The sequence below is a fragment of the Ochlerotatus camptorhynchus genome, unplaced genomic scaffold (assembly GCF_037179485.1).
Source record: "Ochlerotatus camptorhynchus isolate MF236.1 unplaced genomic scaffold, CSIRO-AGI_Acam_v1.1 ptg000330l, whole genome shotgun sequence".
Lineage (NCBI taxonomy): Eukaryota > Metazoa > Arthropoda > Insecta > Diptera > Culicidae > Ochlerotatus > Ochlerotatus camptorhynchus.
In genome coordinates, this window is record NW_027040818.1 from 10131199 (window position 1) to 10143779 (window position 12581).

Here is a 12581-nt window from a genome sequence, read left to right on the forward strand (position 1 = left end):
ATTTCAAGAAAAATTCATCATGAATTCCAAGAAAGGGCTCTCCAATATATTATGTGAACAATTTAAAGGGAGGAGGTTGGTTGGCAAACGTCTATAGTATGTCCTGTTCAATCCAGTATGTATGTATTGCACTTCAAAAGGATTTCATTCAGTATTTCATTTGTATATTGCAACCGAAATATATTTTCTCCATCATTCTGGTAGGCATTTATCTTGAATTCGAAGAAAAATTCATCATGAATTCCAAGAAGAGTTTGTCGTTAATTCATCATGAAGTCCAAGAAGATTTCACCATGACCCATGAACACCACCAAAAAAACTTTATCAGTTATTACAAATAGAATTTATCGTGATTTTCAAGAATAATTCACCATGAATTTCAAAAAGAATTCATCAAGAGTTTCAAGAAGAATTCATCATGAATGTCAGGATGAATTCATCATGAATTTCAAGAATAATTCACCATGAATTTCCAGAGAGGGGCTGTCCAATATACTACGTGAACAATTTAAGGGCAGAAGGGTGGTTGGCAAATGTCCACGGGACATACAAACTTCACTTCAAAAGGATTCCATTTTGAATATTTAGAGGGACTAATCCTGCAATCGAAATAGAATTTATTCCCCTTTCTGTCAGGTGTATATTCTGAATTCTAAGAGGAATTCAACATGAATTCCTTAAAGAGTTTATCATTAATTCATCATAAATTCCGAGAATAATTCATCATGATTTCCATAAAGAATACATCATGAATTTCAGAAAGAATTTATCATGAATTTCAGGAAGAATTCATCATGAATTTAAAGATGATGAATTTAAAGAAGAATTCATCATAAAATTTAAGAAGAAGTCATCATCAATTCATAAAATTCAAGAAGAAGTCATCATGAATTTTAAGAAGAATTCATCATGAATTCCAAGAAGTATCTATCCAATATACTACGTGAACAATTTAGAGGTTGGCAAACGTCCATGGGGCATACAAATTCCATACAGGATGTCTAAAGTAACTCAAAACTTGGTTTCTGGACAGCCCAGTTGAATTCATCATGAATTCCAAAAATAATTCATCATGTCATTAGAACAATAATTCGTCACAAGTTCCAATAAGAATAATACATGAATCTCAAAATAATTCATCATGAATTCCAGAGAAAAATTCATCATGATTTTCTAAGGAAACACTTCCTGAATGCTTATATATAATTCAACAAGAATTCCAAGAAGGGTCTATCCGATATACTTCGTGAACAATTTACAAGTTGGCAAACGTCCATGGGGCATACAAATTCCACACAGGATGTCTAAAGTAACTCAAAACTTGGTTTCTGGACAGCCCCGCTGAATTCATCATGAATTCCAAAAAGAATTCATCATGTAATTAGAACAATAATTCGTCACAAGTTCCAATAAGAATAATACATGAATCTCAAAATAATTCACCATGAATTCCAGAGAAAAATTCATCATGATTTTCTAAGGAAACACTTCCTGAATTCTTATATATAATTCAACAAGGATTCTAAGAAGGGTCTATCCGATATACTTCGTGAACAATTTACAAGTTGGCAAACGTCCATGGGGCATACAAATTCAAAACAAAATTCCTAAAGTAACACAATCGTGAATTAGAAAAATAATTCGTCATGAATTCCAATAAAAAATATTAACGAATCTCAAAGTTATTCATCATGAATTCCAGAGAAAAAATCATCATGATTTCCTAAGGAAAAAATTCCTGAATTCCTATGTAGGAAATCACTTTGAAGTAGTAGAGTCATATATTTTGAATTCCAAACGCAACTCATTGTAATTCCACCTAAATTCTTCGACAATTTTCAGAAACGTGTACTGAGAATTTTGAAAGAAATTCTCCGTGAATTTCAAGAGAATCTCATCATTTAATTTGGGAGAAATTCATGCGAGAGAAAAATTAATAATTGAAATTTTTCTGCATTCCAAAGAGACTTTATTCTATAGCCCGAGAAGAATTCATTCTCAGCACCGAGAGCAGGTCATTCTGAATTTCTGAAGGAATTTATTCAAAATGACGAGGCGGCTTCGACCTACAGTCTAGAACTAACTGATTCATCGGAAATTTCTCAAGGAAATAAAACTTAATTCCGTGAAGAATTTATTACAAATTCTAAGAAGACTACATCCCTTATTCCAAGAGGAATGCGTGAGCGAGTGCACCGATGAATTCATAGGACAGCAGGAAATTCATGAATGATATATAATGAACATATCCCAAGAAACATTGCAAGTTTTATCGAGTCTTTCAAGCATTCTACAAGTCTAAATCATGGGCAACAGAACCCTCATAAAACCAGAAATGATACTTGGGTATAGTCCTGATTATTAATTATTCATGAAGAATTAATCTTCATTTTTAGTAAACATTGCCCCCCAATTCCATCAAACTTTCTTCGGTGCGTGAGTTCGAATTCCTCGTGAACTCATCCATTCTGAGTTCCTAGATCAGTGAAAACAATTTCGAATAATTCTTTGGAAGTTCGTGAGTCTCTATTTTTCCGGAATAACTTTTAAATTTCCTCAAGAAAGCATTCCGCAGTTTCACACGAATTCTCTAAATTTTCTTAGGAATTGACCCTTGATTCCTGTAGCAATTCAAAGTTATAAAGAAAAGAAAGTCTTTCTTGGAATCATAAACAAGAAATTATACTATACACCCAAGTAGCACAAAGCTGTGGTAGAAAATTGTAGCAACTTGATTGTGGCTAAAATAAGTCACATAAAAGTTGCCTCAACTGTTTTGCAACGTGTGTGCAGCTAGGGTACCATCTTACTAATATGATGATCTTAGAGGGTCTCACTCAAGTAATTTCTCTGTGAGGGGAACTTTAGTAACAGTAGAAATAAATCAGTACAATATTTTGCTAACTAGCTCCACCTAGTGATACATTTTTTGTCAAAACTGTATGCCATCTGGAGAACTTTGCCAAAGACGATGGAAGCCTCTCGTGGTTAGCATCAGTAGAAATGAGTCAAGCAATATTATGAGCACTAGCACCTCCTAGTGAGTTAATTTGGAACAACAAGACCCGCTATTAGAAAGGTCTAATTCAATGTCGAAGACGGAAGCTTTCCACATAGAAAGTCAGTAGAAATTAGACAAAACAATAGTTTGCTCTGTAGCGCCACCTGTGATACATTTTAAACAAAACTATCCGCTATGTGGAAGGTTTCACGCAACTTAACAGCTTTGCTGAGGGCATGATAGTTCTAAATAGTCATGAAGGCGAGATATTATGTAAAACAGTGTATATTTGCTCACCAGCGCCATCATGCGAAACAAGTGTGCAAAAAGTATCAAATCATTGCAAAAAGTATCAAATATTAAAGATCCACCACTGAATTGAATATTAAAATGTTAACAGTAGCAGTACTAACCCTTTAAAAGGACGCCGGACGTGACGAGCTTCTGTCCTAGTTTTGTGGACATTGGCCGAACATGAGTTAATCCAAGATGAATTCGTTCTGAACATCAATATGAATTAATCCGGATTGATTTAAATCAGTTAACATATGAACAGTACCCAATCCATTATCAACAGAACAGTAACTTATGTTTGTATATACAGAACTAAATCACTCTTTCTTTATTATAACTACAGTGCCTTCCCGTTTTTGACAACTCATGACTTTTGTCTTCTTCACTTCCTATAAAATCCATCCAACGCTCAATTCCATTTTTGATATCACTAGACCCCTCTTTAAGCATCCTATCTACTTGGAATTTCATGAAAAATTCCTCAGAAAGCGCTAGCACAAATTTGAGGAAAGATTTAGTTGATGAGGTCGTGTTGCCAAAATTTGGGAAGGCACTGTATAGCCATTACATAGTTCCTTTAATGCCTGAAGGTTCTCGAGTTGATTTTATTTTGTAATACAACTTACACAGAAAAGAACACTAAAATTCAGAGTTCCTGAACAATCCTGAAAAATGCCTAAGGTTTGCTTTTACTAAACAAAATGCTGATTTATTGCTTTGAATAAAAATGTTTGGTAGCCTTATCCTAAATCAAATCAATCTTACTGTAAAGATCTTTCAGAGTGAGATGAGTAATTTGCAATCAACTCCGTTCAACTTCCTTAGTGCCAAGAACTCATCCATCACTGTGATGGTGAGTGCTGAGTGGTGTATGAGTTCTTACCACCGAAAAAGTCTAGGACGAAGTGTGCGCATCTGTCAAAAGATAAGCAATTATGATTCATACTCATAAATGAAGGAAATTCACTCTACCCGCTCCAATACCTCTTCATAGAGCTTTCGTTAAGAGGTTTGAATAATAAAAGGAACTTAACTGTCATCTATTAGCTTTCTCGCTTGTCTCTTACATTGTTCGCCACTCTCACTTCAATTCTCCATTGCTTCTAGGCGGTAGAGCACTTGGTATTTTGGTTTGCGATTTGCTTTCAGTTACATTTTTCTCATTGCTTAGCACCGTATCACAGCCTGATCAAATCTCACCTCCGAAAATAAAAACTACCTCCACAGGACCACCGGGACCTCCAGGACCGCCAGGACGAGGCCACCATTACGACAACAGTGACAGCGAAACACCCAACACGCGGATCGTACCGGGAGCAGTAACCTTCCAAAACACCGAAGCCATGTCCAGGGTAAGTGCGAATCCTCAAATCACGGATACCTCCTATCCCGGAAAATGAACGTAAATTATTTATCCCTGACCGAAATCACCCTCCTCGGTCCACGAACCCTCAACCAACGGGTAATGATGATTACAGAACAAGAACGAACGCCGGTTCCCATCAGGAAAAGTATCATCATCATCATCAGCTGTAGGTTGAGGAGATCTCAACGCTGAGGGCAAAGAACGCAATACCTACACACTCACAAAAGAGCAGAGCAAACTTTCGAAGTTATCCACAAATAACACCGGGAATTATTTTCCCATCATTACCCCGATGAGTTTCGTGTATGTGGTGGTTTATGTGTGCATGGGGGAGATGACGGAAAATGCTCCTTGAAATGGAAATTAATTTCAAAATCGGATGATGCATGATGAAATATGCAAAAAATATTATTTGTGATCACCGGAAGGCGAATGCAAACCCATCAAGAGCTTTTCATAACATACAGAATTTCTAATCAACCATAATTGAGTTTCCGGAATATCTTGCTTTGATTCCTTCCACGTCGAGCATTTTGACCTCAGCCACCCCACATACGCTTCTTTTCCATTTTCGTAACTTCAAAAAGAACACAAAGTGTATGAACCTACTACCGTCCTGCCTAGGGCAGGAGATAATGTTTCTCGTTTTCCGGGTACTCAACTCTTCCGGTTTATGATGCAACGAGATGGATGATGGAACTGAAACTGTTCCGGTGATGTATAGATAGATAGTCATTCGAGGAAGTTTTTATGTGTGTTAACTCATGGTTGAAATCACTGAAAGCAGTCTTTTTAGAAGGGTTTTTTTTTATCTAGCGCCTGATAGGTATGCAATTTTAAGCTTCATCTATGTGTGTACATTCTTGAATGCAAAAAAAACTCTACAAACAGACAACTTTTCTGACTTTTTCAACCCGGAAACCGAACACTTCGGACCACATTGTCAACCACAAGCTCTGTGTGCTGCTGGCAATGGTCACAGCTTCAGGAGTTTATCATTTCTCTTCTACACCCTGGTCTCATCAGCCATGTGACGTGTGTTTGTGCATACCATGCAGGCGCAACGCAAACATAAATAAGACCTTATCATGAATAATAAATGCACTCTTTTTCCGCATCCACGCCATCATCCAACCAAGACCAACGACTGCTGCTGCTGGACAGTGTCAAGCCTTATCCGCAAAATCCAGAGCTTACCCTCAGAGGTCCACCGTTGTCGTCGTCCAAAATGAACCCCTTTCCTTCAACCAACACACACACACACACACACACACCCTTCCGAACCAATTCTCATGCTTCTTTTATTTCCTCTAATTTATATCCACAGATGTCTTCTACGAGCCCCGTCGGAACGCTCGCCTACATAATTGACGAGGAAGCACTGCTGGTGCGGGTGAACAAAGGCTGGCAATACATTGCAGTAAGTACTATAGTCTCCTTTTCCACGACTAGCACTTAGCCTCTCGGCAGCTTGGATGCCCGGAAGCATTACAACCGGGTCAGTAATCCTTCCCCACTCCTGATGCATCACTCGGTTTCCATTATAATGGGAGTGATCTTGAACTTTCGTTCGTATCGATATAATCTGGGCATATTGACAGCCTACTTGCTGGTCTGAAGTTATGGTTATTATGGTGGGACTGCTGGGAAAAGGTTGAATGCAAGCGAATTTGAACATCGAAATCGAACTGTTGAACAATTCTTATGAAGATTGGCAAAATAATAACTACACTGTTTGACACTAAACTGACAAATTGACAGCTCGCTCCTATACAAAGTGACAACGGGGAGCGCTAATAAGGTGGTTTTTACAAATGTAATCGTTCTTATTTAAAATAGTCCCAGTGTACCAAAATTGATGAAATTTTGGGTTTGGGTTCCATTTTTAATGCAGATTATGAATGTGCATTTCCCGCAATACCCTTAAAGAACCCAATTGTAAATTAGACAACTGTAAATTGAAAAAATAGACATTGGACTATTGTAAATTGGACAATTGTAAATTGGACAATTGTAAGTTTAACAATTGTAAATTGGACAATTGTTAGTTGGACAATTGTAAATTGGAAAATTGGAAATTGGACAATTGTAAATTGGACAATTGTAAATTGGACAGTTGTAAATTGGACAATTGTAAATTGGACAATTGTAAATTGGACACTTAGTAATTGGACAATTGTTAATTGGACAATTGTAAATTGGACAATTGTTAATTGGACAATTGTATATTGGACAATTGTAAATTGAACAATTGTAAATTGGATAAATGTTAATTGGACAACTGTGAATTGGACAATTGTTAATTGGTCACTTGTAAATTAGAAAATTAGACATTGGACGATTGTAAATAAGACAACTGTAAATTGAAAAAATAGACATTTGACAATTGTAAATTGGACAATTGTATATTGGACAATTGTAAATTGGACAGTAGTAAATTGAACAATTGTTAATTGGACAATTGTAATGTGGACAATTGTAAATTGGACAATTGTAATGTGGACAATTAATTGGAAAATTGTAAATTGGACAATTGTAAATTGGACAATTGTAAATTGGACAATTGTAAATTGGACAATTGTAAATTGGACAATTGTAAATTGGACAATTGTAAATTGGACAATTGTAAATTGGACAATTGTAAATTGGACAATTGTAAATTGGACAATTGTAAATTGGACAATTGTAAATTGGACAGTTGTAAATTGGACAGTTGTAAATTGGACAATTGTTAATTGGAAATTGGAAATTGGACAATTGTTAATTGGACAATTGTTAATTGGACAATTGTTAATTGGACAATTGTTAATTGGACAATTGTTAATTGGACAATTGTTAATTGGACAATTGTTAATTGGACAATTGTTAATTGGACAATTGTTAATTGGACAATTGTTAATTGGACAATTGTTAATTGGACAATTGTTAATTGGACAATTGTTAATTGGACAATTGTTAATTGGACAATTGTTAATTGGACAATTGTTAATAGGAGAATTGTTAATAGGAGAATTGTTAATTGAACAATTGTTAATTAGACAATTGTTAATTAGACAATTGTTAATTGGACAATTGTTAATTGGACAATTGTTAATTGGACAATTGTTAATTGGACAATTGTTAATTGGACAATTGTTAATTGGACAATTGTTAATTGGACAATTGTTAATTGGACAATTGTTAATTGGACAATTGTTAATTGGACAATTGTTAATTGGACAATTGTTAATTGGACAATTGTTAATTGGACAATTGTTAATTGGACAATTGTTAATTGGACAATTGTTAATTGGACAATTGTTAATTGGACAATTGTTAATTGGACAATTGTTAATTGGACAATTGTTAATTGGATAATTGTTAATTGGACAATTGTTAATTGGACAATTGTTAATTGGACAATTGTTAATTGGACAATTGTTAATTGGACAATTGTTAATTGGACAATTGTTAATTGGACAATTGTTAATTGGACAATTGTTAATTGGACAATTGTTAATTGGACAATTGTTAATTGGACAATTGTTAATTGGACAATTGTTAATTGGACAATTGTTAATTGGACAATTGTTAATTGGACAATTGTTAATTGGACAATTGTTAATTGGACAATTGTTAATTGGACAATTGTTAATTGGACAATTGTTAATTGGACAATTGTTAATTGGACAAATGTTAATTGGACAAATGTTAATTGGACAATTGTTAATTGGACAATTGTTAATTTGGAAAATTGTAAATTGGACAATTGTAAATTGGACACCTGTAAATTGAACAATTGTTAATTGGACAATTGTTAATTGGACAATTGTTAATTGGACAATTGTTAATTGGACAATTGTTAATTGGACAATTTTTAATTGGACAATTGTTAATTGGACAATTGTTAATTGGACAATTGTTAATTGGACAATTGTTAATTGGACAATTGTTAATTGGACAATTGTTAATTGGACAATTGTTAATTGGACAATTGTTAATTGGACAATTGTTAATTGGACAATTGTTAATTGGTCAATTGTTAATTGGACAATTGTAAATTGGACAACTGTAAATTGAACAATTGTTAATTGGACAATTGTAAATTGAATTTCAGTAGGAGTCCACTCTATATTCCGGGAGAACTTTATATCTTAGCTCTGGATAAATTAAATCAAAATTTTAAAAGGAATGTACTGCTTAACCCAAAAGCAATTTATCTTGAACACCATGAGGATTTCATCCTGAATGAACCATCAAAAGAAACTCAAATCAGATCAGTAAGAATTTCAAACACAATTCATCGAGAATTTTGACATTGTACAATTGTAAATTAGACAACTGTAAATTGAAAAAAATAGACATTGGACAGTTGTAAATTGGACAATTGTTAATTGGACAAGTGGAAATTGGACCATTGTTAATTGTAAAATTAAACATTGGACTATTGTAAATTAGACTATTGAAATTTGGACAATTGTAATTTTTACTATTGTTAATTGGACAATTGAAAATTGGACTATGGTAAATTGGACTACTGTAGACCTTTTAAAAAAAGACAACTGTAAACTTCATGTTTTGACATTCAAGAACAACATGTGAAAAGGGCATACAAGCTTTTTGTAAACAAATCTTCTTATGCCCTTTTCTCGCCACCCATATGACACCAACGCAAACCATCAACATCACCGGGTAGGGGAAACTTGCCCCTTCCCGATGATGTTGTTGGTTAGCATAAGCGACCCTCGGTTGGTGAGAAAAGGGCCTACAAAGGTTTGTTTACAAAAAGCTTGTATGCCCTTTTCTCATGTGGCTCTTGAATTGTTAATTGATCTGGGGAATTAATTCCGGATTCCAAAAGGAATTCATTCCGAGAGGAATTCATTCCTGGAGGTATTCAATCCGAGAGGAATTCATTCCGAGAGGAATTCATTCCGAGAGAAATTCATTCCGAGAATAATTCATTCCTAGAGGAATTCATTTCATGATGAATTCATTCCGGGAGGAATTCATTCCGAATTCCGGAAGGAACTTTTTCCGAATTTTGAGAGGAATTTATTCCGAATTCCGAGGAGAATTTATTCCGAATTCCAAGAGGAATTCATTCCGAATTCCGAAAGGCATTTTTCCCTAATTCCTAGAGGAATGGATTCCAAATTCCAAGAGGAATTTGTATAAGAATTTCTAGAAAAATTCACTATGCATTCCCAGTGGAATTCATTCTGATTTCCCAGAGAAAATCATTCTTAATTCCAAGAGGAAATCATTTCAAATTCTTAGAGGAATTCATTCCGCATTCCAAAAGGCATTTTTTTCTTAATTCCTAGAGGAATTGATTCCACATTCCAAGAGGAATTTTTCTAAGAATTTCTAGAAAAAATCACTATGCATTCCCAGTGGAATTCATTCCGATTTCCGTGAGGAATTCATTCTGAATTCCGAGAAGAAGTCATTTCGAATTCCAAGAGCAATTCATTCTCAAATTCCGTGAAGAATTCATTCCGAATTCCGAGAAGAATTTATTCCGAGAGGAATTTGTTCTGGAGGAATTTATTACGAGAGGAATTTATTCCGAGAGGAATTTATTCCGAGAGGAATTTATTACTAGAGGAATTTATTACGAGAGGAATTTATTACGAGAGGAATTTATTACGAGAGGAATTTATTACGAGAGGAATTTATTACGAGAGGAATTTATTACGAGAGGAATGTATTGCGAATTCCGAAAGGAATTTATTCCGGATGATTAAATAAATTCATTCTGAATTTTGGGAGGAATTCATTCCGGATTCCGAAAGAAATTCATTCCGATTTCCGAGAGTAATTCATTGCGAATTGCGAGAAGAATTCATTACGAATACCGATAGGAATTCTTTACGAATTCCGATAGGAATTCAATCCGAATTACGAGAGGAATTCATTTCGAATTCCAAGAGGAATTCATTCCGAATTCCGAGAAGAATTTACTATGAATTCCGAGAGAAATTCACTATGAATTCCGAAAAAAATTCACTATGAATTCCGAGAGAAATGCACTATGAATTCCGAGAGAATACCATTCCGAAATCCAAGAAGAATTCGTTCCGAATTCCAAGAGGATTTTACTATGAATTCTGAAAGAAAATCACTTTGAATTTTGAGATAAATTCACTATGTATTCCGGGAAAAATAAATTCATTCATTTCCAGCGAACTTCTCTATGAATTCCGAGATAAATTCACTATGAATTCCGATACAAATTCATTATGGATTCCAAGAGGAATGCATTCTGAATTCCGAGAAGAATTTACTATGAATTCCGAGACAAATTCACTCATTCTGGATTGCGAGAATTAATTCCAAATTTCTAGAGGGATTTATTCCGAATTCCAAGAGGAATTCATTCCGAATTTTGAGGAAAATTTACTATGACTTCCGAGGTAAATTCACTATAAATTCCTAGAGGAATTCATTCCGAATTCCGAGAGGAATTCATTCGGGATTCCCAGAGAAATTCATTCCAAATTCCGACGGGAATTCATTCCGAATGATGAGAGGAGTTTCATGCCGAATGGCAAGAGGAATTCATTCGAAATTGCGAGAGGAATTCATCCAGATTCCGAAACGAAATCATATTGAATTTTGATAGAATACTTTTATGAATTTCGATAGGCATTCACTAAAAACATCGAGACAAATTCATCGAGAACTTTGAGATTAATTCATCGAGAGTTTCGAGATACGAAACTTATTGGGAATTTCGAGCAAAGTTCATCAAGTTGTTATCATAAGCATTCATTCTAAGGGAACTTCATTCCAAGAAGAATTGATCTGAAGAGGAATTAATGTAGATACGAGTCATTCATGCATTCTGGAATAAATTCATCTTCTACTATGCAAAAAATAATATTCTGAATTGCAGGAGGAGTGTATTCTGTATTCCGGGAGAAATTTTTTTCCTAATTCCGGGAAAATAAAATAAAATTTCATGATGAATGGACAGTTTTCATTTCGAATTCCAGAAGGAATTAATTCCAAATTCCAGAAGTACTTGATTCCAAATTTCGAGAGGAATGCATTCCAAATTTTGAGAAGAATGCATTCCTAAGTCCGAGTGGAAAAGTAATTTGATCCGAATTCCTAGAGGAGTTCATTCCTAATTTCGAGAAGAATTCATTCATCTAGAATGTCGACAGAATACCATTGAGAATTTCTAAGGGAATTCCCTAAAAACTTCGAGAATATTCGAGAAACTTATTGATAATTTCGAGCAAAAATCATCAAGTATTTAAAAAAGGCATTCATTTCAAGGTTTGGAAAGGAGAAACGAATTAATTTTGAAATAAATTAACTGTGTATACTGCAAGAAGTACATTTTGAATTTCAGTAGGAGTCCACTCTACATTCCGGGAGAACTTTATATCTTAGCTCTGGATAAATTAAATCAAAATTTCAAAAGGAATGTACTGCTCTACCCAAAAGCAATTTATCTTGAATACCGTGAGGATTTCATCCTGAATGAACCAAACTCAAATGAGATCAGTAAGAATTTCAAACACAATTCATCGAGAGTTTTGATAGGGATTCATCGCGAACTTCGAACCGCGAGGATTTCATCCTGAATTAACCATATGAAGAAATTCAAATCAGATCAGCAAGAATTGCTAACACAATTCATCGAGAATTTTGATAGGAATTCATCGAGAACTTCGGTAGGAATTCATCAAATTTATCAAACACATCGAGACAAATTCATCGCGAACTTCGAAATGAACTCATCGAAAATTTCGAGTGAAATTCAACAAAAAATCCCAGATAAACTCTCCGAGAATTTTGAGTGAGATTTACGCACAGCACTTCGATAAGCATTCGTTCTGAGAAGAAACCATTCCGAGAAGAGTTCATTTCAAGAGCAATCTAACTTTAAATCTGGAGGAAATTCATCTTGAATTTTTGGGAGAA

General features: G+C 34.6%; 1 protein-coding gene across 7 annotated transcripts in view; it reads left to right on the plus strand.

The window, feature by feature from the left end:
- Mp (Multiplexin) overlaps positions 1–12581 on the plus strand; it is an 884548-nt gene that overhangs the window by 771158 nt on the left and 100809 nt on the right. For all 7 annotated transcript variants that reach the window (XM_065230395.1, XM_065230396.1, XM_065230401.1 and 4 more), the window contains 2 exons: positions 4523–4647; positions 5989–6081. In XM_065230395.1, the coding sequence (XP_065086467.1) occupies positions 4523–4647; positions 5989–6081 (218 nt within the window). The remainder of the gene's footprint in view (positions 1–4522; positions 4648–5988; positions 6082–12581) is intronic.